Source organism: Populus alba, chromosome 1, assembly GCF_005239225.2.
Source record: "Populus alba chromosome 1, ASM523922v2, whole genome shotgun sequence".
In the NCBI taxonomy this organism is placed as follows: domain Eukaryota; kingdom Viridiplantae; phylum Streptophyta; class Magnoliopsida; order Malpighiales; family Salicaceae; genus Populus; species Populus alba.
The window spans coordinates 24,018,779-24,041,309 of NC_133284.1; the positions used below are offsets into that span (position 1 = coordinate 24,018,779).

General features: G+C 32.9%; 2 protein-coding genes and 1 pseudogene across 2 annotated transcripts; 1 reads left to right on the forward strand and 2 right to left on the reverse strand.

Moving 5' to 3' along the window:
• Positions 1 to 6,067: 6,067 nt before the first annotated feature.
• On the reverse strand, positions 6,068 to 8,247 carry LOC140954753 (uncharacterized). The gene is made up of 4 exons (XM_073405496.1): positions 7,470 to 8,247; positions 7,027 to 7,298; positions 6,872 to 6,936; positions 6,068 to 6,647 (listed from the first exon to the last, which is right to left on the reverse strand). The coding sequence occupies exons 1-4, from the start codon at positions 8,245 to 8,247 to the stop codon at positions 6,068 to 6,070; spliced, it is 1,695 nt and encodes a 564-aa protein (XP_073261597.1).
• An 804-nt stretch (positions 8,248 to 9,051) lies between these two features.
• Positions 9,052 to 12,453, forward strand: LOC118040246 (uncharacterized; annotated as a pseudogene).
• A 351-nt stretch (positions 12,454 to 12,804) lies between these two features.
• Positions 12,805 to 14,054, reverse strand: LOC118040210 (chlorophyll a-b binding protein CP24 10A, chloroplastic). Its single transcript, XM_035047088.2, has 2 exons — positions 13,687 to 14,054; positions 12,805 to 13,490 (listed from the first exon to the last, which is right to left on the reverse strand). Exons 1-2 carry the CDS (start codon positions 13,908 to 13,910, stop codon positions 12,941 to 12,943), a joined length of 774 nt encoding a protein of 257 aa, XP_034902979.1. The 5' UTR covers positions 13,911 to 14,054; the 3' UTR covers positions 12,805 to 12,940.
• Between the last annotated feature and the right edge of the window lie 8,477 nt (positions 14,055 to 22,531).

Consider the following 22,531-nt stretch of genomic DNA (forward strand, 5'->3'; position numbering starts at 1 on the left):
TTTTAAGGTGAGATTAGCATAAAGAAATTAGGTTAAGCTTACAGCATCCACTAAATTATTATCCCGCGCTACACAGCTGGCGTGCGTGCGTGCCGGATTAAAAGAAATTAACATGTTCAAAAATATAATAGAAAAAATTTGAGTCAAGTGTTATTTAAGTTAATTTGATCTGGCTGGTGTTATAGATTTAAAAACAATATTAACAATTGGTAAAAATATAATTTAATTTTAAAAAAAATTAAGAAGATATTACTTTAAAATTTTTAAAATGAAAACATATTAAATTGATGTGGATCAACTTGGAATAACTTTTTAAATCTGTAACCACAATTAACCTAGGTTAACTAACCAAACTCATAACCTATGTAATGTGATCAGGATAACTTTATAGAAAATAAATCAAAATAAATTATGAAGTTTAATTCCCAATTAACTCAATATTGAAGAATAAAATTTTAAAAAAAATAATTAAAAATGACCAAAAAAATAACTTGAGTCAACCAGGTTAACCCACCAAGTCTGCGACCTAGGTCATGAGATAAGAATGATCTTATAAAAAAATAAATCAAAATAAATAATGAAGTCTAATTTTCAATCAATCAACTATTAAATGATGAAATAGAAAAAAGATTCAATTTAAAAAAAAAAGGATAAAAAACTTGAGCTAGCTGATTTAACTCATCAAACTCGTGACTCGAATCATGATACTAGGATAACTTGATAGAAAAAAAATCAAAATAAATTATGAAACTCAATTCTTAGTAAAATCAAATATTAAATGATGAAAGAAAAATATAAAAAAAAACATAAAAAAATTAATCATTGTTCGAATAAACAATGATCCATGAGTAAGGGAACAATAATTTCTCATCCTCATTTACTTCTTGTTAATATACATATATTTTTTTAATCTTTTAACTAAAATTTAGCTAAAACATTATTTAAATAAGTTTTTTTTTAAAACATTATCATATTCATACTCTTTAAAATAAAATAAAAACCAAAAATATTTTATTTTTAGTTTTTGAATAAATTATTTTTAAAATTCAAATATTATAACAGTTATGTTTCAATTTATATTTTTAATGATTGTATTCTAATGATTATATATAGTGACAAACTTTTGAAAATTAGTTTTTTAATTATAAAAGAAATGAAAAATTATACTTTGAACTCAAACCATACTCAGAAACCAAGAACATACACTACCAAAAATAGAAAAGACATTAAATACCCATTGTCATCTTTTTTTTAATCAAAAACTAATTTTATCAAAATCAGTCACAAACATACTGTCTTGACACTCAGTAACATCAACATCAACTCCAAACAAAATTTAAACAATAAAAACAAAATTAGAAAACATCATAACACTAAAATAAGTTCAGAAAACATCAAAAGATGTTTAAACATTAAGAATCATGAAGAGATATTCCATATAGACTTCATCCTTAAGTTGTTACATGGTTATACTTTCCCAAAGTTTACTGATTATGGATTGTTGTTTTTTCTTCTCTTTTCCCTTCTTTTTTCCCTTTCACTCCCTTTCTTTTCAAATCTTGTTAGATCTTCTATGTTAGACTCTTGAACCTTCACAATAGGGTATATTAACAGATGTATTTTCCCATGTTTTTCCTCTTTTTCTTTCATTTTTCTCTTCTCTGATTTATAAGGGTTTTTCTAGTTTTTTTTTTTTTGTAAATTCCCTTAAATTGATTAAAACTTAGTCCTTTAATCAAAGTGAGAGAATTTTGAACAAAAACAAATAACTGGAAGAGCTTTGTACTAGGTTGGTTTTGCAATGGTAGTTTTGATTTTAGGGATACTTGGTGGTTTTGCTAAACTTGGAGGGCAAAAAGCTATTTATGATCTTTTGATCTTGAGATTGAGGTTTTTAAAGCCATTAATAAGAATCTTTTGAGAAGTTTTAAGTGTGAACACATAAAAAATGGTGGTTTTTTTTATAAATGACTAACCGAGTTGACAACTCCCATGTAAACCTCATCGGAAACCACCTAAAGTTGGTAGAAAATGTGCATATCTTTCATTTTGATCCAGCTTTACTCAATTTGAAGTTCCATAACTTTACATTTATTCGTTTAAATATTCCAACTTGATCAACCCGAAATTTAAAAATGCAAGGAAAGCTGACTAAGGACAAGATATTGGAGATTTTTGTGGAAAAATTGGAGTGTAAACATCCAATTTCATGGACTAAGGTTGTAGAAGGGGTATTTCTTAGTTGCATGGTGGTGGTTAAGCTCCTGAGATGGTCGGAAATGTCACAGGTGTCACATTCATTCGCCTGAACATGCTCATTAGAGCATCCAAAATTACCAAGGAAGAAGATGAACAGTGGGTGAACAACACATCATTTAGGTTAAACCCTAGAAATTATAGCCTTTTATTTTGGGATTTGGCCAATTTTAATTTGATCCTTGCTTTTTCAATTCCTTTTAATTGCATCCATAATTGTCTCCCAACATTTAATTGCATGCAATTTCACTTCTTGTCAAATTCAAATATCAACCTTAGAGTTTAGTGTCTTTTACAAATGAGTTCTTGATTTTCAATTTGTTGAATTTCAAGCTTAATTAACCAAAAAAATCTCGAATCGTTTCAGTTTGTTCCTTAATTTTGTCAATTTCAGCTCCTACAATCATGCGTCACTTACAGGTTGGTCCTTGGTCTTGAGAATCTGCAATTAAATCTTTAAATGGCATCTAAAATTTATTGTTTTCATAATTAAGCCCCTAATTTGATGAGTTAAACCTTCTAAAGTCTAATTTCAATTCCCTAAACTTTAATTTCTTCAAATTAACACCCAAATCGACTCCAAAAACTTATTTTCCTTGCAATGAAGTCCTCAATAATATTAATTAAGCCTTTCAAAATTCTCATTAAGTCCTTACCCATTCAAATTCGTGTTTCTTTACCCTGGATAAAAATATTTTTACTAGTGAGACCTTTTATCAGTCAGAATTGGGTTATCAATTTTGTTGATTATATACATTTTAGTTCTCCAACTTTACCACTTGTGATCTTGATTATCCACCATCAATCTTTAATAATATTCTAGGCTTTCTTCTTGATCTAGGAAAAATATTTGTTTTGCAGGAAAAGAAGGAAAGAGACGGTAGAGGGTTTTGTAAAATATAGGGTTTGTATTATTAAGGGTATTTTTAAAATATTATTTTTAATATTAATTCTAAGAGGAATTGTTATAGCAAATCATAGGGTCTTCCGTCTGATTTGTTTTTGGGTATTTTTTAGCAATATAATTTCATTTAGAATTCAAATCAATACCCTTAAAAGAATTATAAACTAAAAAATTAATTGAACCCTTGAAGTTGAATTCAATTTCACGGGTTCCAAACATCATATTACAATGTTTAGGTAATACATTTATTATTATAAATTTTAGTTTTATTTAAAATTTAAAGTTAAAATTCTATGTATTTTTTTGTTGTTGTTATCTTAGAGATATTAATTAGACAACATAAATGCTCATCTATTTCAAAATGTATATCATAAAACAATTATTTATTCTAACTAGAAAGTATAGTTATCAAATTTGACCCGTCAATACTAACTTAATGATCTATTAATCCAAAATCTTACTCAAACTAGGTTTGATATTGAACCATGTAAAAAGATAACTCAATTAACTTGTGATCTCAGTGATTATTTTTTATAAGAATTTCTCAAAATAATTTTGTTTTATTTTTAAAAATATAAAACATCACATGTCAACCAAAAGTAAATTTTTAATGGATGGTTTCAAAGACATATATAATCGGATATATTTATAAGACATGTATATTATAGGATAATTTATAAGATTTAATAAACATTTTCAGATAATAATTATAAAAATGATATTAAAAAACTAAAAGGCCAAACCTCGTTACTATCGCTCACAACACTTTGGAAAAATAACAGCAACATGAGCACTTGTGTAAGTTCTAAACTCTCCACTCCATCCTCAACAATGGCAACCTCGGCATTTTATGTGTTTCTGGATTTATTGGCCATTTCCAATTTTGGGCTTTCTTTCTTTTGCTTTTAGGTTTCCATTTCTGTTGGTGGATGTTAAGCTTGGCTTAACAAAACTGAAGAAATGAAAGAAACAGAGAGAAGAGACTGAGATTTTAGAAGAATGAATTCTGTTATTTTTTTTTTTGTGTGGTATACGTCAACTATTCCTTCTTATATACCAACTTAATATGCATTCCATGCTAACTAACAACTAACTGTTTCTAACTGATTTTCACGTGAAATGCATTCTGTTACTACTAACATAATGCACAGTGACCATTATTAATTCTAGCTGTAGCAATACTCCTTCCTTGAACGTTTTCTTGTCCACAAGAATGCTCGATTAAATGCTTGATTATGATGCTTCCAAAATTGCTTGGCAATCTAGAAACTGCTTCTATAGATCAGACAAATCTTCCCAAGTTGTATTTTCTGGATAGAGATTGGACCATTGAACCAGCACCACAGTAGCTGCTCCATTACCTTTTTTCATCAATTTCCTATCCAATATGGCTAAGGGCATGATTCACATTCATCCTTTCTTATCTGATACTGGCAGCTTGCATGAAACTATTGTTGTATCTCCAACCTTTTTCTTTAGTAAGGACATGTGAAATACTGGATGGATCAAACTTCCCTCTGGAAGTTTTAACTCATATGCGATCATCCCAATCCTTTTGCTGATCTGAAACGGACCATAGTACCTGGGATTAAGCTTAAGGTTTTTCCTTACGGCCACACTGTTTTGCCTATAAGGCTGTAGTTTAAGAAAGACCCAATCTCCTTCTTTGAATTCCCTCTTTGTTCTTTTCTTGTCAGCAATTTGCTTCATCCTATTCCTTATTGTTTCCAGCTGCCTCTTCAATGTGTGATCCATGTTTTCCCTCCTCTGAAGTAACTCTTCCGCCGCAGTTATTGGAGTAGGGTCCTGTGCCAACCATTCCCTCTAAGAAGGAGCATAACCATATAATGCCTGGAAAGGGCTCATGCCCACTGTTGAGTGATGGCTGGAATTATATCACCATTGTGCCAATGACAGCCATTGAAACCACTATTTTGGCTCATGCATGGTTATGCATCGAAGATAAGTTTCTAAACATTGGTTCACCCTCTCAAGTTGCCCATCGGTTTGTGGGTGATAGGTTGTGCTCATCAACATCCTAACCCCCAGCTTCTTGAAAAGCTCCTTCCAAATTATACTAGTAAAGATTTTATCCCTATCTGTGACAATAACTGCAGGCAATCCATGGAGTTTGTAGAAATGATCTAGGAATACTTGTGCAATGTCTTGTGATGTAAATGGATGTGTAAGAGCAATGAAGTGCCTATATTTAGTGAACCTGTTCACCACAACCAAGATAGCATTTTGTCCTTCTAAACTTGGCAAACCCTCTATGAAGTCCATGGTAATGGCCTCCCATGTACCCCTAGGAACCGGCAGGGGCTGTAACAGTCCTGGATATGCCACCTTTTTCACCTTGGCCTGCCTACAAACATCATATTCTTCCACTATTTTTTTAACCATGGCCTTCATCCCACACTAATGGAAGTTTGACTTTAGCCTTCTGTAGGTGTTTTGAATGCCAACATGCCCCCCAATATAAGAGTCATGTACTGATTTTACTAGTTGAGCTCTAAGATGTCCTCCCTAGCTAACCATGATCCTGCTTTTGTATCGCAGGATTCCTTCTTTATAAGTAACGTCAGGTTCTCCTGTTGCACCTGTTAGTTTGCTAAGAATGATGGCTTGTAACCTACATTCCTTCTCATAGGATGCATAAACCTCTTCATACCATACAAGAAGTATATTGGTGATAACTTCTAAGGTCTCATTATCCTTAGCAAACAATTTATTAATTTTCCTTGATAAAGCGTCAACCACAATGTTCTCCCTTCCTTTCCTATATACTATCTTATACCTCAATCTCAACAATTTCATCAGGCCTTTCTTCTGAATTGTAGTGTGAATTTTCTAATCCAACAAATATTTTAAGCTTTCATAATCAGTTTGGATGATGAATTGTTCCTACTAGAGGTAGTGCCTCCACTTCTCTATAGCTATAACGATAGCCAGGTACTCCTTCTCATAGATGGATAATCCAAGGTGCTTTGAACTTAAGGACTTGCTAAAATAAGCTATTGGTTTACCCTCCTGGCTTAGTACAGCTCCCAAACCATAGTCAGAGGCATTGGTTTCCAGCACAAATGTCTTGGAAAAGTTGGGTAAGGTGAGGACTAGGGCCTCACATAGGGCTTGTTTCAACACCGTCAATGCTTGCTGAGCCTGCGTGCTCCACCCATAATTGTTTTTCTTCAGTAGGTCAGTAAGAGGTTTACTAATGATTCCAAAATGCCTGATGAATTTCCTGTAATAACCAACTAATCCAAGGAACCCTCTCAACTCCTTCAACGTCTGTGGAATAGGCCAATTGACTACAACTTCAATCTTCCTCCTGTCTGTGGCCACTACTTGGATGGAAATCACATGCCCTAAGTATTTTACTTGTTGTTCCCCGAATGCACACTTGGATTTCTTGGCGAATAAGTGGTTAACCTGTAATGTTTCTAGCACTTGCCTAAGATGAGCAAGGTGTAGCTCAAAGGTTGAGCTGTAAATAAGAATGTCATCAAAGAAGACCAACACAAATTTTCACAAGAAGGGTTCTAGCACGTTGTTCATCAATGCTTGAAAGGTGGGGCATTTGTGAGGCCAAAAGGCATGACTCTAAACTCATAATGCCCATGATGCGTCCTGAATGTTGTTTTTTTAATATCCTCCTCATGCATTCTGACTTGGTGATATCTTGACCGTAGGTCTAGCTTGGAGAAGAACCTGGAACCATGCAGCTCATCAAGGAGATCATCTATAAGTGGAATAGGAAACTTGTTCTTAATGGTCTGCTCATTAAGCTGTTGATAGTCAATGCAAAATCTCCATGTGTTATCCTTTTTTTTTACAAGCAAAACTAGAGAGGCAAAAGAACTAACACTTTGTTGTATTACTCCATTATCAAGCATTTCCTTGACTAGCTTTTCTATCTCCCCCTTCTGGATGAATAAACTTTTGTAGGGTCGGATGTTAACAGCTTGGGAACCAGTTTTAAGTAGAATTTTATGATCAAACTTCCTTGCTGGTGGTAGAGTTCGTGGCTCCTCAAAAAGTCCTGCAAATTCCTTTAACAAGGATTCAATCTCTACAGCAGCTTTGGTTGGTTTTTTGTCCTTTTCAACGTCCATAGCAAAAAACTGACCAATTACTCCTACAATCACATCTTTAAAGCTATTCTACTCCTTAATTGTTGATATCATGTGTAAGTTAGAACTTTGCATTATTCCTTTTAGCTTGATCATTCTGTCACTTTTCTAGAATGATAATTGCAGCTTGATGAAGTCGAAGAGCATTGGAGAATACTACTTCAACCAATCCACACCCAGCACTATATCATGCATAAACCATGTAAAGCCAGGGCTCTGCATCTCACATAATATAACGTTTCCATTAGCCACTGTTACTGCCAGTAACGTGGTTTTACTTTTGAAAACATTTAATTCTGTAATTGTAGCCTCATCAATGAAATTGTGGGTACTCTCACTATCTATGAGAATTATAAGGTCCCTGTCTTGACAGTTTTCTTTAATTCTGATAGTATTGTAGGTATCATTTTCTACAAATGCATTTAATGATAATCTAAACTCATCAATCGGTCTCTTTTCTTTGCATTCATCCTGCATTGCGTCATTTAACTCCTTGACTTCCTCATCCTCTTCTTCCTCTACCCCTTCGATCACATGTAAGCCCTTAGTATTGCATCTATGCCCTGGTGTATATTTTTCTCCACACTTGAAACACTGCCCAAGTCTTTTTCTCTGCTTAAATAAGCTATATGAGTAAGGTCTTCCTCCTTCCATCTGATCGGGATTAAAAGCAGTGAATGGAGTATTGCTTGTCACTCTTCTATTGTTGAATATAGTATTACTACGCTGCACTAGTCTGGACCTTCTAGATAGTGCATTATTAGACTCCTCCTGCCACTTAGCTTGTTCAAATGCCATTAACACATTTGCAGGTTTCAGGATCTTTAACATTAGTTTGATATCCTCCTTCAACCCACTAATGAAGCTAGATATGTAATAAGATTCTGTTAGGGATGGATTAAGAGCACTCATCAATGATTTTAGCTCCTCAAATCGCTCTATGTAATCATCCATACTTTTATCTTGAATTAGTTTGTTGAATTCTTCCACACTATCTTCTCTGCTGCCAAATCGTGTACAAAAAATCTATGCAAATTCCTCCCAGTCTATCTTCCACACTATCTTCTCTGCTGCCAAATCGTGTACAAAAAATCTATGCAAATTCCTCCCAGTCTATCCAAGATTCGTTCTCCCTTATTAAACCTTCAAACCAGATATCTGCCTTGCCCTCCTAGTAATATGAGACTACTTTTACCCATTGATGTGCATGTATTGTATTCATCTTGAAATATTTTTTGCATTTTCGCAACCAGCCTCGAGGATTTTCTCCTTTGAATGTTGGCAACTCCACCCCTGGTAATGGTATGTTATATCCCACCCTATGAAGTTCCTGCCCCATCATTTGTTCACTTTTGAATTGATTCCTGTGCCCTGGAGCAATTTTCTCAGCTGAAACAGGCATTCATATTTCTTTATCAGTGCCTGAAGTCGCCAAAATGCCTCTAGAACTAGTTCCAATGTCCTGTCTTGCTGGTTAAGAAGCAATGAATTGTTGGAACTGTAAGGATATTGTCTCCATCTGTAGAACCAGCTGATCAATCCTGGTTCCTTGTTCCAGCCAACGTTCCTTACTTTCAGCCATAAATTCTTGCCATTCTATGTGATGACTCTGTAGCTGATTCTCTAGCTTTTTGCAATTTTCGTTCACTGTCTTGAATTTATTGCCCTCAGCCATGCTCTGATACCAATTGTTAAGCTTGGCTTAACAAAACTGAAGAAATGAAAGAAACAGAGAGAAGAGACTAAGATTTTAGAAGAATGAATTCTGTTATTTCTTTTCATGCGGTATACATCAACTTCCTCCTTATATACCAGCTTAACCTGCGTTCCATGTTAACTAACAACTAGCTGTTTCTAACTGATTTCCACACGACATGCATTCTGTTACTACTAACATAACTCACAGTTACCATTATTAATTCCAGCTGTAACAGTGGATAGAACAATCCTGGAGTTTCAACTGTTGCCATCAAGAATGTGACAATTTCTTCCCTGGTCATTTCCCTGAGAGGCCTATTGTGCCTGGTGTTCTTATGGTTGAGGTAATGTTTTGCTTGTGCATGGATTTTCTAGTGATTCTTGGTAATGATCATCTAAATAACAGTGATGCAAACTCGGCATTATGTCTACATGTCCCAGATTTATATGAATTATCAGGGGACAATTAGACGTAGGTGACATTTCCCTTTACCCAAATTGGCTCTCTTAAATCTATTTGCAGTATACGTACGTGTGAATCAGGTCTTATTGACTCTCCCTTCAGATGCCCAGATAGAAAGTAGATAAAAAAGTGGAAAAAGTCAGAGGTTTACATGACTTTTTAGGGAATAATTTAAATGGGGGAACCTTTTCCCGAGTCCTCTGCGTTCACTGAGTTCATAAGGAGGACACCACCTGATTTGTCTTTAAGAATATATTGATGATCTTTTTGGCTGACGCCATAGAAGTTCTTGAATTTCTTGTCAGTTTCTCTCATATGACACAGATGTCTTCAAACTTCCTAAGCTAGAAGGTATTGATATGGTCCCCGTGTATGGAAATATAGGCTAATTTGTTTGGGAAATTTCTAATCCACACTCTCTTCCTATTCCTAGATCACTCCTTTTTTCTCTTTGCTGCTATGTGCTCAAGCCACCTTATTGATGCTTCAAGAAAATGCCCCGTGAAAAACTTTTCAAAGGAAACGAAACACCTTTTTCTGCTGAGCTTTACATTGTGAGGAAAATAGTTGAAATATCACCCAAGGAACCTTTTTCAGTGCACATTAAGTATCTCCCTTGTAGTTTTGTTACTATTAAGTTCAATGTCTATGATCAAAGCTGCTAATTGCATGATACTGCAGATGCTGAACTTCGCACCTCCATCACCAGGATTGATTCCTTGGGAGCCTTTATTTTCTTAATTTTGTCTTCCTCTTATAGTTTTGGAGTATCTTCTACTTTAGCTGCTTAAGTTTTTAATGGCAGGTCATTTTTCATTACCAAATGAGCTTAACAGTTCATGTATATAATGCATTCGTAATGCTTTATTTGATGGGAATGCATGAAAGACTATCATGTTCATCATCTTGTTTGCCCTCGCATGTTGAATTTTTCCCCCCATAACACTAAAGCTGCATGAATTAACAAAGTGTCTTGATTTTTTGAAGGCATCCCCTAAATGTGTGGAGGATCAAACTTTTTAAGATTTTCTTATTGTTTCTACTTTTGCATGTGCATGTGTTGTCCCCTCCCCTTTTATTGCTTTTGTTTTGCTTAAACATGTATCTGAAGTAACATATAGTTTAAGATGTTTTTGTTATGCTCATGGATTACCAGGTCTATAAAATGAACCGAGAGGAAAAAAACTGACTGACAAATCGCTAACATTTTGGGATTGGTGGTATCATGTTTGAGTTTGGTTAAATATTGAAAAAACAATTCCACCCCAGCTGTCAATTTGATGCCTTCGCATTGTTTGGACTTACTTAGCTATTTACTAACTGTTTTTCTACCGGATCTAGGTATCTTTCCCTTTCCTTGGCATATTAGGGTTTCTTCCTAGTTCCATGAAAGCAAATCTCAACAAAGGCTCCGTTTGTTTGCTGGAAAGTAGTTTTCTTTTGGAAAGTGAATTCTGGGAAAATGAATTATGAGAAAGTATTTTCCGATGTTTGGTAGTGTAATGAAAAATGAGTTGGAAAACATTTTCCAGTGTTTGGTTATGTCATAGAAAATGAGCTGGAAAATAACTTATTAATATTTTATTTTTCTCAAGTTTATTAAAATAATGAGGAACAAATCTTACAAATTAAAAGGTTGAATGAGAATGAAATTGAAAAAAAAATATAATTTCATAAATTATCTCAAATAAAATAAATAATAATCAAAATAATAGAGATCAAATCTAAAAAATTAAAAAAAAAAAAAGATGAAGAAATTAAAAATAATAATAATCAACATTTCATAAATTATTTCAAATAAAATAAGTAACAATCAAAAGAATGAGGACCAAATTTGATAGATAAAAAATTTCAATAAAAATATGATAAGGAAAAAGCAAATAGCAATTATAAAAATAAGAACCAAAGTTAATATAAAAATAAAATTTTAAGAGATGAAATTGAAAAATAAATATTCAAAACAAAATATATATAGCAATCAAAAGTTTGAGGATCAAATTTGATATAATCAGCAAATAATGACATTTCTAAATTTTTCAGAACTTTCAGAAAGTGTTTTCCCCCCAAATTTTTCAGGAAAACACTTTCCTGAAAACCAAGCCAAATTTTCCTTTTACTGGAAAGTGTTTTCCATTGACCAACTTTCCTACTGGCAAACAAACACAAGAAAGTTTGGAAAGTGATTTCCCGGAAACCACTTTCCGGAAAACAAACACAGCTAAAAGGAAAACACTTTCCTGAAAACTAAGTTAAATTTTTCTTTGACTGAAATTGACTAAAAAATGTTTTTCTTTGACTAGAAAGTGTTTTCCATTGACCAACTTTCCTAATGACAAACAAACACAGGAAAGTTTGGAAAATGGTTAAAGTGATTAATAAAACCTGAAAACAAATACTTTCCGTAGCAATACTTTCCGGAAAACAAATATAGCTAAAGTGATTAATATAACCTGAAAGTATGAGAGCATGATCTCATGATCATCATCTTAAGTTAGGATAACATAAAGGATTTATCATCGTAGCAATTTGTGATAGTAGAACAAAAGTTGAGTCTTGTTAGCCCGTCTTGTATTCCTTGTCTATTGATGGTTTTAAGGAAGTTCTATGTCATAACTAAAGGTTCATCTAACAGTCGAAGAAGTTACATGTCATAACTAAAGGATCATCTTCAACTTATGGAACATGGATGTGTTTCTTTTCGATAGACGTCATAACTAATGATACAAGCTGACGATCATTTGTTCAGGCGATGGCACAAGTTGGTGGTTTGGTCATGCTGCAACCAAAAGTTGGAGGCTCTCGTGAGAATTTCCTTTTTGCTGGAATTGACAAAGTGAGATTCCGGAAACCAGTGATTGCCGGCGACACCTTAGTTATGAGAATGGCACTTATCAAGCTGCAGAAACGCATTGGAATAGCAAAAGATGGAGGGGAAAGCTCATGTTGCAGGTGAGGTGGTTTGCGATGGTGAGTTTTTGATGGCTACTGGTAGTGAATAATCTCTGCTAGTTTTACTATTTATTACCAGTCACCAGTTGATTTTTCTTGGTTTCTTTTTTCCCCTGAAATCTCAACAATCCTTTCTATGATTTTCATCCGAAGTTGGTCAAAATCTATCCATGGCAATTACAAATATCTGATCCCTCTGTTTTCTGTGGTTGTTTGGGCACTTGAAAAGCCTTCAAGTTCTTTTTCAAGGGGCCCTACTTGGAAGTGGTACGAGTTAAAGTTTCTGGTTCATTAGCTTGTTCTCCGGTTTATCATTACTGGCATATTGCACTTATTTTATCTTTTTTCTTCTCTTTTTTGCCCACAGAACTGAGAAGGGAACGACATAGAAAAGAGAGTGATGAGACATAAGCATGGATTTTATTGTGTCAGTTTCATACTTCTACGAGTTGTGGTCGGAAAAATTGGACTTTATGGGCAGGAAAAATTAGATTTGTATCTACATTAATGGCAGAAAATGATCATCAAGTAAAGGTTTTACAATCCAAGAGCACCCAGAGGAGTCTTGCCTTGACCAGCCTCGAAGTAAAAGATCAACATAGCAACCATGGCAAGCCTGGCATGCTTGATCTCAGCTACTTTGAGTCTCTCAAGCTTCTCCACATCAGGAATGTACACACCATCCTTCAAGGTCCCTGCAAACCCAAGAGGGTCAAAGAACTTGCCGCCAGGGTACCCCTGGTCACCAGTTGCGTTGGCAAAATTCTCAGCAGTTTTCGACCATGGTGTCGCCCATTCCACCGATTGGGACTCGGGGTTGAAGAAATCCACCCACCGCTTGCTCTCCACCCAACCCATGAGAAGGAGCTGGGTGCCGAGGAGGGAACCGAAGGAGAAGGGTGCAATGGCACCAGGGTCAGCACCAGCCTCGAACCAGGGGATGCCGCTCCAAGCCTGGCCAACAAAGATACCCAGCACGGCAGCCATAGCCCACCTACCGTGAATGAGTTCAGCTTCCCTGTACCATTTGAGGAACGCTGGGTCCTTGCCTAGCCCTAGCGGGTCGAAACCGTAGTCACCTGGGAGCCTGCAAATTAAATGTGCGGAGACTAGAATAGCTCAGCTCTAGCAACCATAATAAATTCCGGGAGTACACATGGTAGAAGAGATTTGAACTCAAAATCTCTTGAGAAAAAAGACATCAATGATAGAAGAGAATTCGGATTAAGACCCAGATATGGTTGCATAAAAAAGGGGGAGGGTGGAGGAGAGATCAGACTTACGAGCCATCGAGCCACTCGGGGTCAACCAAGCTGCCACCACCTTTAACAGCAGGGATCCATGACTTTTTTGGTTGAGCAGCAGCTACCACCACCAGCTTCCTTGTACCAACCGGAAAACTTCCAGTTCTACTAGCTCCAATTCCCAGCAAGGCTTGGTTCCTCTTCCCTCCTCGCAAGAAAGAAGACCCCAGCCCATTCAGGACAGCTCCAGCGGTAGCAGCCATCTCTCTGGTTCAAGAAGTTGAGGTTGGTTTCTATGCAAGCTTAGATGGAAGTTGCGGCGCCTCCTTAGCGAGGTTGTTTCCTCTGGAAATTGGAGACACTTGTTGTGGGTGGTGGTTTTAATGTTGTCTTGGACGATGAGTGAGAGAGGGAAGGAGGATCTAGAGAATGGCTTAGAGTGGAGCCATGTGGGATAATGAAATCTGAGCTTGGATAGATTTCGGACCAATGGGAGCTTCAACTCCATCCGCACGCCATGTTGGCTTCAACCTACGTGGAGCTAGTTATAAACCGTGCTCCATAGCCATAAACCACACTCGTTAAACCGGGCTAGTTAATTCGACTCGTAAATTTAATTTAAAGCCTGGTCTAACTTAAGTTTTATTACAAACTAGTTTTTTTATTTTATCAAAATAATATCTTTTCACGTTTTTTTAATTTTTTAAATTGTTTTGATATATTAATATAAAACGTGATTTGAAACTTAATCTAAACTTAATATAAGTTAGGTTTTATTACAAAGATTTTTTATTTTATCGAAATAACATGACTTTTAAAAAAAATAATAGTTTAAGCTAACTTATTAAGAGCAATTTAGTTGAACTTTTGGTTTTACTTTCAAAACAAATTCCAACATTGATTAAAAAACATTAACCTTATATGATTGATTCGAGAATGGTAGCACTTCTTGTTGCTCTCATATAATCCCTTTCCTTGTTTTTCTTTTCGTTTTTTTTTAATAAGGAGAGATTAAAAAAATTAGATTATTAGCTCGAAATACCTTGTTGGTCGGATTAAAAATAAATTAGCATAAAAAAAATATCCAGTTATTTTTCTAATAAAAAAATTAAATAATAAAAAAATTAATTTGATGTAACTTGATTGCCTTGATGAGTCTAAAAATAACCTAAATAACTAATAAAAACATAGTTTAACTCAAAATATATATTTCAAATGAGATTTTTTTAATAAATATTGAGACAATAATATATTGGATTGATTTGGGTCAACTCGGGTTAAGTGGTCAATGTGCATACCAAGTCAAGTCTTAAGATCATGATAACCCTATAAAAAACAAATCAAAACAAATTACAAAGTTTAATTTTCAATAAACCTAATGTTAAAAGATAAAACTGAAAAAAAAAAATCAATTAAAAAAATAGTCCAAGTCAGCCCGAGTTATGAGACCAAAATAACCTAATAGAAATCAAATCAAAAAAAATTATGAAGTCAAATTCTCAATCAACTTAATATTGAACGTGGAAATTGAAAAAAAAATCAATTAAAAAAAGACACAAAAAAACAACTTGTCAACTAGTATTATAAAATGAAGATAACATCATAGAAAACATATGAAACAAACCTCAAAGTCAAATTATCAATCAACTCAATGTTGAAAAATAAAGTTGAGAAATAACCCAATGAAAAACAAATTGAAACAAATTAAGAAGCTTAATTCTCAATTAATATAGTGTTGAAAGATAAAATTAAAAAAAAATGATTAAAAAAAAGCAAAAAAAAAAGCAACTCAAGTCAATCAAAGTTAATCTGCTAAACTTATGACCCGAGTTATAAGATTAAAATAACCTCATAAAAAATAAATAAAAAATAAATCACGAAGTTTAATTCTTAATCAATGCAATGTTAAATAATAAAATTGAGAGGGGAAAAAAGTATTAAAAAAAAATCGAGTTTACTCATCAAATTTGCAGTCTAGGTTATGAGTCTAATATAACTTTATAAAAAAATAAATTAAGAAAAAATAAGAAACCTAATTTTTAATAAATATAGTATTAAAGGATAAAATTGAAACAAAAAATAGATTGGTCTTGCTATGATCTATTAATATTAATCATGGAAGAAGAAATTAACTATAACTAAAACTAATCAATGGTTTACTGTAAGTGTTTTCACTGTGAATTACATTGTTTTGCATTGTAGCGCAGTTACTGTAAGTTATGAGTGCTTTCATTGCGGGCCACATTGTTTGGTGGGGGTATGGTAAGGTTGCACCCTGCAAGCCCCAAACACCAGGCTGGAGGCATGCTCACTAGGGTTGCAGACACCTAACGCTTGGCTACCAAGCCTGGGTGTTGGACAGGCCACGCCCCAAACTGCAGCCACCTGGCACTTGGTTTGCCCAGCCTTGAGCACTAGGGGCAGACCCCTCGCCTGGCCGTAGCCCAGGGCGAGTGGGTTTGCAGCCTCGGAAACCTGGAGTTAGCAACCCTGCAAACCTGGAGTTAGCAGACCCGAGCGCTTGACCAACAAACTCGCACATCGTGTGCAGACCCGACCAACAAACCCACACATCGGGTGTAGACCAGCTGTCGAGTTATGTTCTGATCGCCTTTGGGTTTAGAGGCCAGCACTATTGGATCGACAGATCCTGTAAAGAAGAAAAATGAAAAAAAAAATATATAATAACAATTATCATTATTATTATTGTTAAAAATATTATTATTTATCTACTAAAATATTATTTTTTTTATTTTAATTAAAAGTAATATAATTCAAAAAAAATATTATCTATATTATAAATATTTTTTTATTATAATTAAAAGTATTAATATTAGAAATAGTATTCTTTGTATTCTCAATATTATTATTTTTTGTAAAATTAAAAGTATTAATATTACAAATAGTATTATTTATGTTATGAATATTATTATGGATTGGCAAACCCTGTAGAGAAGAAAAATAAGAAAAAATATATAAGAAGAATTATCATTATTATTGTTGTTAATAATACTATTATTTGTCTTATAAATATTATTTTTTTATTATAATTAAAAGTAATAGAATTAAAAATATTATTATGTCTTATAAATATTATTATTTTAGTATAATTAATAGTATTAATATTAAAAATAATATTATTTTTGTTATGAATATTATTATTTTTACTATAATCAAAAGTATTAATATAAAAAATAGTATTATTGATGTTATAAATATTATTATTTTTAGTATAATTCTATAATTCTAAGTATTAATATAAAAAATATTATAATTTGTGTTATAAATATTCTTGTGTTTTTTAATATAATTATTTGTGTTATAAATATTATTTTTTTATATAATTCAACGTATTCATATCAAAGATATTATTATTTGTGTTATAATATTATTATTTTTATGATAATTCAAAGTTTTAATATACAAAATATTATTATCGTGTTTATAGATATTCTTGCAATTCTTAATATAATTATTTGTGTTATAAATATTATTATTTTTATTATAATTCTAAATATTCATCTCAAAATTATTATTATTTTTGTTAGAAAGATTCTTGGGTTTCTAAATATAATTATTTGTGTTATAAATAGTATTATTTTTGTCATAACCTAATTTTTGACCATTTTTATTTTAATTATTATTATTATTATTTTTACTAAAAAAGGATAAAAAATTATGATAAAAAAAATAATAATGATGAAAAAACAAGTAAAATGAAATAAATAAAGAATGAATTAAAATTTGGGTTAAGGGCAACATGATTGGAAGTTTTGAGGTTTAATTAAACTTTAAAATTAATCTAATTAATCCAATTAAGGGTTTAATTGGAGAATTGATAAATTTTTAGACTTAATTAAGCTTGAAATTAATTTAATTCATCCAATCAAGGATTTAATTGGAGAGTTAATAAGTTTTGAGACTTAATGAAGCTTGGAATTAATTTAATTAATCCAATTAAGGGTTTAATTGGAGAATTGATAAGTTTTGATACTTAATTGGACTCGGATTTAATTAAATTAATGAAATCAGGGACTTAACTGAAGAAATATTAATGATTGGGGTCCAAATTGCGAAATTAAAATCCAAGGATTACATTGAAAAAGGCGCGTAAATGCAGGGGGCTAATTACCGTTTAAACCAGGGGCTTAATTACAAAAGTTTTGAAACTTCACGGGTCAAAGTGAAAATGGCCACTGTTATCTCCAAAACGACGTCGTTTTGAAGACGTTGTTCGTCTTCTTCTTTAAACCAGCGACCGTTTTCCACAGTAAAGGAGGCCGAACGTTGCAGTAGTAATGGTCGTCTGTTGGCCTCAGTTATGAGCGTTTAATGGTGGTCGTTCCTCAGCCTACCACCCGTTATCAACCCGCCAAGTCCTATATAAGCCAAGCAGCACCGAGAGCAGAGGCTGGTTGGAGAGTTAGAGAGAGAGAGGGACGAACGAAAACCAGAAGAGAGAAACACACATATACCAGCCGAATTTTTAAGCTTTTTTAGAACCCCACACCACACACCAGAAGTAAACCTTTCCCTCACCAATATCAGCCTAAAACAGCAAACACAGTAGAGAGGGAAACAGAGGGAAACCACAAAGCCGAAGAAGAAAGACAGGGACGAAAAGAAAAAAAGAAATAGAGAACGGAGGAGACGATTGGAGAAGCAAACGAGACAGAAACAGGGGAAGAGAACAAAAAGCCAACGTACCTCAACTTCGCCTTCGTCTTCAGAACACAAACACAGTGAGCAGACGAGAAACCAAAGAAGAAAAACGCAAACAAAACCAGAGGAAGAAGCTTAAAAAACAAAGAGAGGACCAACGTCACCACCGACTACCTCTTCTCCAGCACCAGCTTCCAAAACCAGAGGAGGAAGCTAAAAAGGAGAGAGGAACGAGCAGCTGACAGAAGGAACACATCGACAGAAGGGAAACGAACGAACACAGGGATCTTGAGGCAATGATAGACGACCAAGAAAGACTGAAAAAAATCCAGACTGCCATTTCCAGCACCAGGTAAGTTACGCTTTCCCTTCTTGCATTTTAATTACATGCTTTTGTAGAAACACTCAAAAATGGCCAACCGGGTCAAGCCTCTGACCCGGCTAGGCCTACTGGGTCCAGCCCAGCCCCATGTGGGCTGAGCTGGGCCCAACCCCAAAAAAATAAAAAAAATAAAAAAACAGAAAAATAAAAAAAGGTAGAAAAAAAAATAAAAAATATGTATTATAAATAAAAATAATGTAAATTTATTGGTTTATTCACTGACGCCAGAGTCAGGAATAAAAATACCAGTTTAAATTTATATTATTTTTATTCGTTGTATTTTATTTTATTTAGCTAAAAAATAAAAAATATGCATGCATAAAAATAAATTTATTTTTATTTGTTCACTGGTGCTAGAGTAGGAAATAAAGAATATTGATCTAATTGTTTTTTAGCTACGAATTTTTATCAACGCCAGAGTTGGAATTATTCGAGCTCGAATATTCACTGACGTCAGAGTCAGGAATATTATAAACAAATCATCATAGCATAAATTAATAAATATTTAGCAATTGAAGACAAAACCAACAATGCAGTCTGCCTTAGGCAAAACGTTTAAGGGGTGATAATATCTTCCCTTTTACGTAACCAATCCCGAACCATAGAATCTCTGTTGACCAGTTAGGGTTCCTAGTGACCATAATACTAGGTGGCGACTCCATAAACAAGACATTTTTCCTTAAAAGAACCGGATGCCAGAAATCTGTTCTTTTTCCATAATTCAAGAGAATTAATTTTTAGGGTCGCCGCGATGTCAGGTGCGACAATTTTTATTATAATTCTAAATATTCATCTAAAAAATATTATTATGTATGTTAGAAATATTGTTGGGTTTCTAAATGTAATTATTTGTGCTATAAATATTATTATTTTTATTATAATTCAAAATATTAATAGAAAAAATATTATTATTTATGGTATAAATATTATTTTTTTTATTATAATTATCTTGGGTGCTAAACCAATTGGTCTTGGGTTCTAGGTCTGGACTCAAATGGCTTGTATCCTGCATCAAGATATAATGCTTTTGGGTATGGTATCAAACCCTAAGTCTAATGGGTTTAGGCGTCTGGACTCAAGTTTATAGGTTTTGAAGTATGACCCAATTCTCTTAGGTTTTACAAGGTAGTAATATTTTTAATAATCATAAAAGGTGAGCCCACAAAATAGCATGGGCCACCTAACTAATAATTTTTTTTTTATGAAAATGTAAAAATCGTACAAATATGGGAAAACAAACCTTAAAAAATACAAAAGCGGTTAGAATCTTTTATTAAATTACGATTTCAATCACTGAAAAGCTATTTCATCTTGTTGATTCTTACCTAATTTGTTCAATCTATTTGAACAAAAAATAAAAGTTTTATAGAAAAAATCATTATTTATTCTTAATTTATAATTTATATATTTTTTTAATTCATTTCTTATTATACTCCAATAAAAATTGATGGTCATCACTATTTATTATTTTTAAATCATTTTCTTTTTTTTCTCTAATGTTTTATTTTTAATTCACTCAGTAAAGTTGTGTGGTAATTAGTACTTAAAAGTGTATTTTTATCAAGGTTTTATATCATCATTTTGCACTTGAAGTATCAATAACTCCTTAACAAAATTATATTTTATAATAACAAGTCCGATACTATAAGATACCTTTAATTTATGGTAAATATACATCTTAAATGCAGGCCTGTCACATAAATCAAACTGTTCGGTCATTGGGTCATATCTGGAGTTGTAGATCTTGGATTTAGACCTGCTTTATATGGTTGAAAAGCTAAGACATAAGTCTAAAATTTTCATGCGGAGTGCAAAATTCAAAAAGGCAGTTTTCAAGTTCAAATTGTAGCAACAACGGAAAAGTCTGAATCTGTCCTGCAGCCCAGACACTATTTAGTATTCAACCCATATCTTGAGTTCTAGAAATCCAAATGACCTCTTTTTTTTTTCTTTGGAAATCTGAGACAATTTCCTAGAACTTTCATGAGTTAAATCTGTTTAAATTCTGACGTTATCAATGACATTTTGTTCAGACAAGAAGATAAGGATTGTCACCAAGTCAAGATGTGGCCACCCACTCAACAATTAGTCATCAAATCAATAGTTCCAAATTTTAGCCTATAAAAGGAGGCATTTGCCATGCATTTAGGCATCTTGGTTGTTCAGATTAAGATCATGCTCTTTATTTCTCTATTTATATTTTTGTAATGCTTAAGTTTTGCTTTTATTAATATCTTGTTTATACTTTTCATTTCATTTCATTTAAGCATCTTTGTATACTCTAATATGCTCTATACATTTTTTTACCTCTTATCTTACCTTCTTTTTAGCTCTTATGAAACTGAAATCAATACAACTAAATAGAACATATTATTAGCATAATCCAAATAAGTTTAATTGACTTGAGAAGCAAGAAATATACAAAAACAAGTAAAGACAAAACTACAATTATAATTTCACGAGTAACAAGCGAATTCGCATAAGATATGAATGTTTTTTAATATAAGAAAAAAAAAATCAAAGCAAATATTATCAAAATAACTTGATTGATACTCAAATAACCCAAATAACACTTTAGTATACTTCCCAAATCAATTTCAACAGCAGCAAATCAAGTTTCAATAGTTGACGTAAATCAGACAAATTTTATGCAAACTAAACTCGAATCTGAAATATAAACCAAACGATGTCCAAATGACCTCAAGTTTTATACGTAGTGTGATTAGACCCTACATAGCTAGAACATCAATTTTGAAGTAATTCCTATGTGATTTGACCTAATTTCACCTTGTTTTAGTTTCTGTGGTAGAATTTATAACGTCCTTGTTTAGACAAATTTCTTTTTTATTTTTACTTTTGATGTTACTAATATATATAGTTACAATAATGAAAAAAAAAATTATAAGAGTAGTTATTGCTGCAATTCAAGAGGAATAGATAAGGATTGAAAATAATGAGTTTCGACACACGAAACAAGAAAACAAAAATTACAGAAGGATATAACCTGATAAATTAAGCCAAGATTTGATACCAATTGATATGAACTCTATGATTATGTGATCAAGTAACCCACATAAAAAAAAAAAAAAGACAAGTCTCGAAAAGCTAAAAAATCAAGTTTGATAGGAGTGTGATATAGTGATTGCCTGAGCTAAAGTATCAACATTATCGAAATGAACTACCACCCAAAAACTTCTAATTCATGAACAAAAAGCATAAATAATATGCCACCAAGACAGTTGTTATTCGATAAGGCAAATTCATTATTTGTCCCACCCAAGAGAAAAGTATTGCATCACACAAAATCCAAGTTTATTCAAAACATCATGACTACTGAATTTTGTAGCATTTAAAACAATATATAATCTTCCTAAATAACTCTAATAGGCCCTTATTAGATTTAAAACCAATGGGCCATTGATTAGTACTTAAAAGTGCATTTTTATCAAGGTTTTATATCATCATTTTGCACTTTAGGTATCAATAATTTCTTAACTAAAGTATGTTTTATAATAACAAGTCTGATACTAAAAGATACCTTAATATATGATAAATATTCATCTTAAATGTAGGCCTATCACATAAATCAAAGGATTGATTGATGAATTCAACTACTAAAATTCAGAACATAAAGAGAGGGTGAAGTTTAGAAAAGTGATGCTGGTTCAATCCAAACTAGAATACTATTATGTAATTGGGTTATATCTAGAGTTGTAGATCTCGGATTTAGGTCTGCTTTATATGGATGGAAAGCTAAGATATAGGCCTAAAACTTTCATGGAAGTCCAAGATTTAAAAAGGTTGTTTTCAAGTCCAAATTAGAGCAACAACAGAGAAGTC

Coding starts and splice junctions, on each gene's coding strand:
- LOC140954753 (XM_073405496.1), bottom strand. CDS start 8,247: ATGGATGATTACATAGAGCGATTTGAGGAGCTAAAATCATTGATGAGT. Junction 6,937..7,026: donor ATGGAGTAATACAACAAAGT/GTTAGTTCTTTT, acceptor CTTAATGAGCAG/ACCATTAAGAACAAGTTTCC. Junction 6,648..6,871: donor GATGAGCTGCATGGTTCCAG/GTTCTTCTCCAA, acceptor TCTTATTTACAG/CTCAACCTTTGAGCTACACC.
- LOC118040210 (XM_035047088.2), bottom strand. CDS start 13,910: ATGGCTGCTACCGCTGGAGCTGTCCTGAATGGGCTGGGGTCTTCTTTC. Junction 13,491..13,686: donor CCCGAGTGGCTCGATGGCTC/GTAAGTCTGATC, acceptor TTTAATTTGCAG/GCTCCCAGGTGACTACGGTT.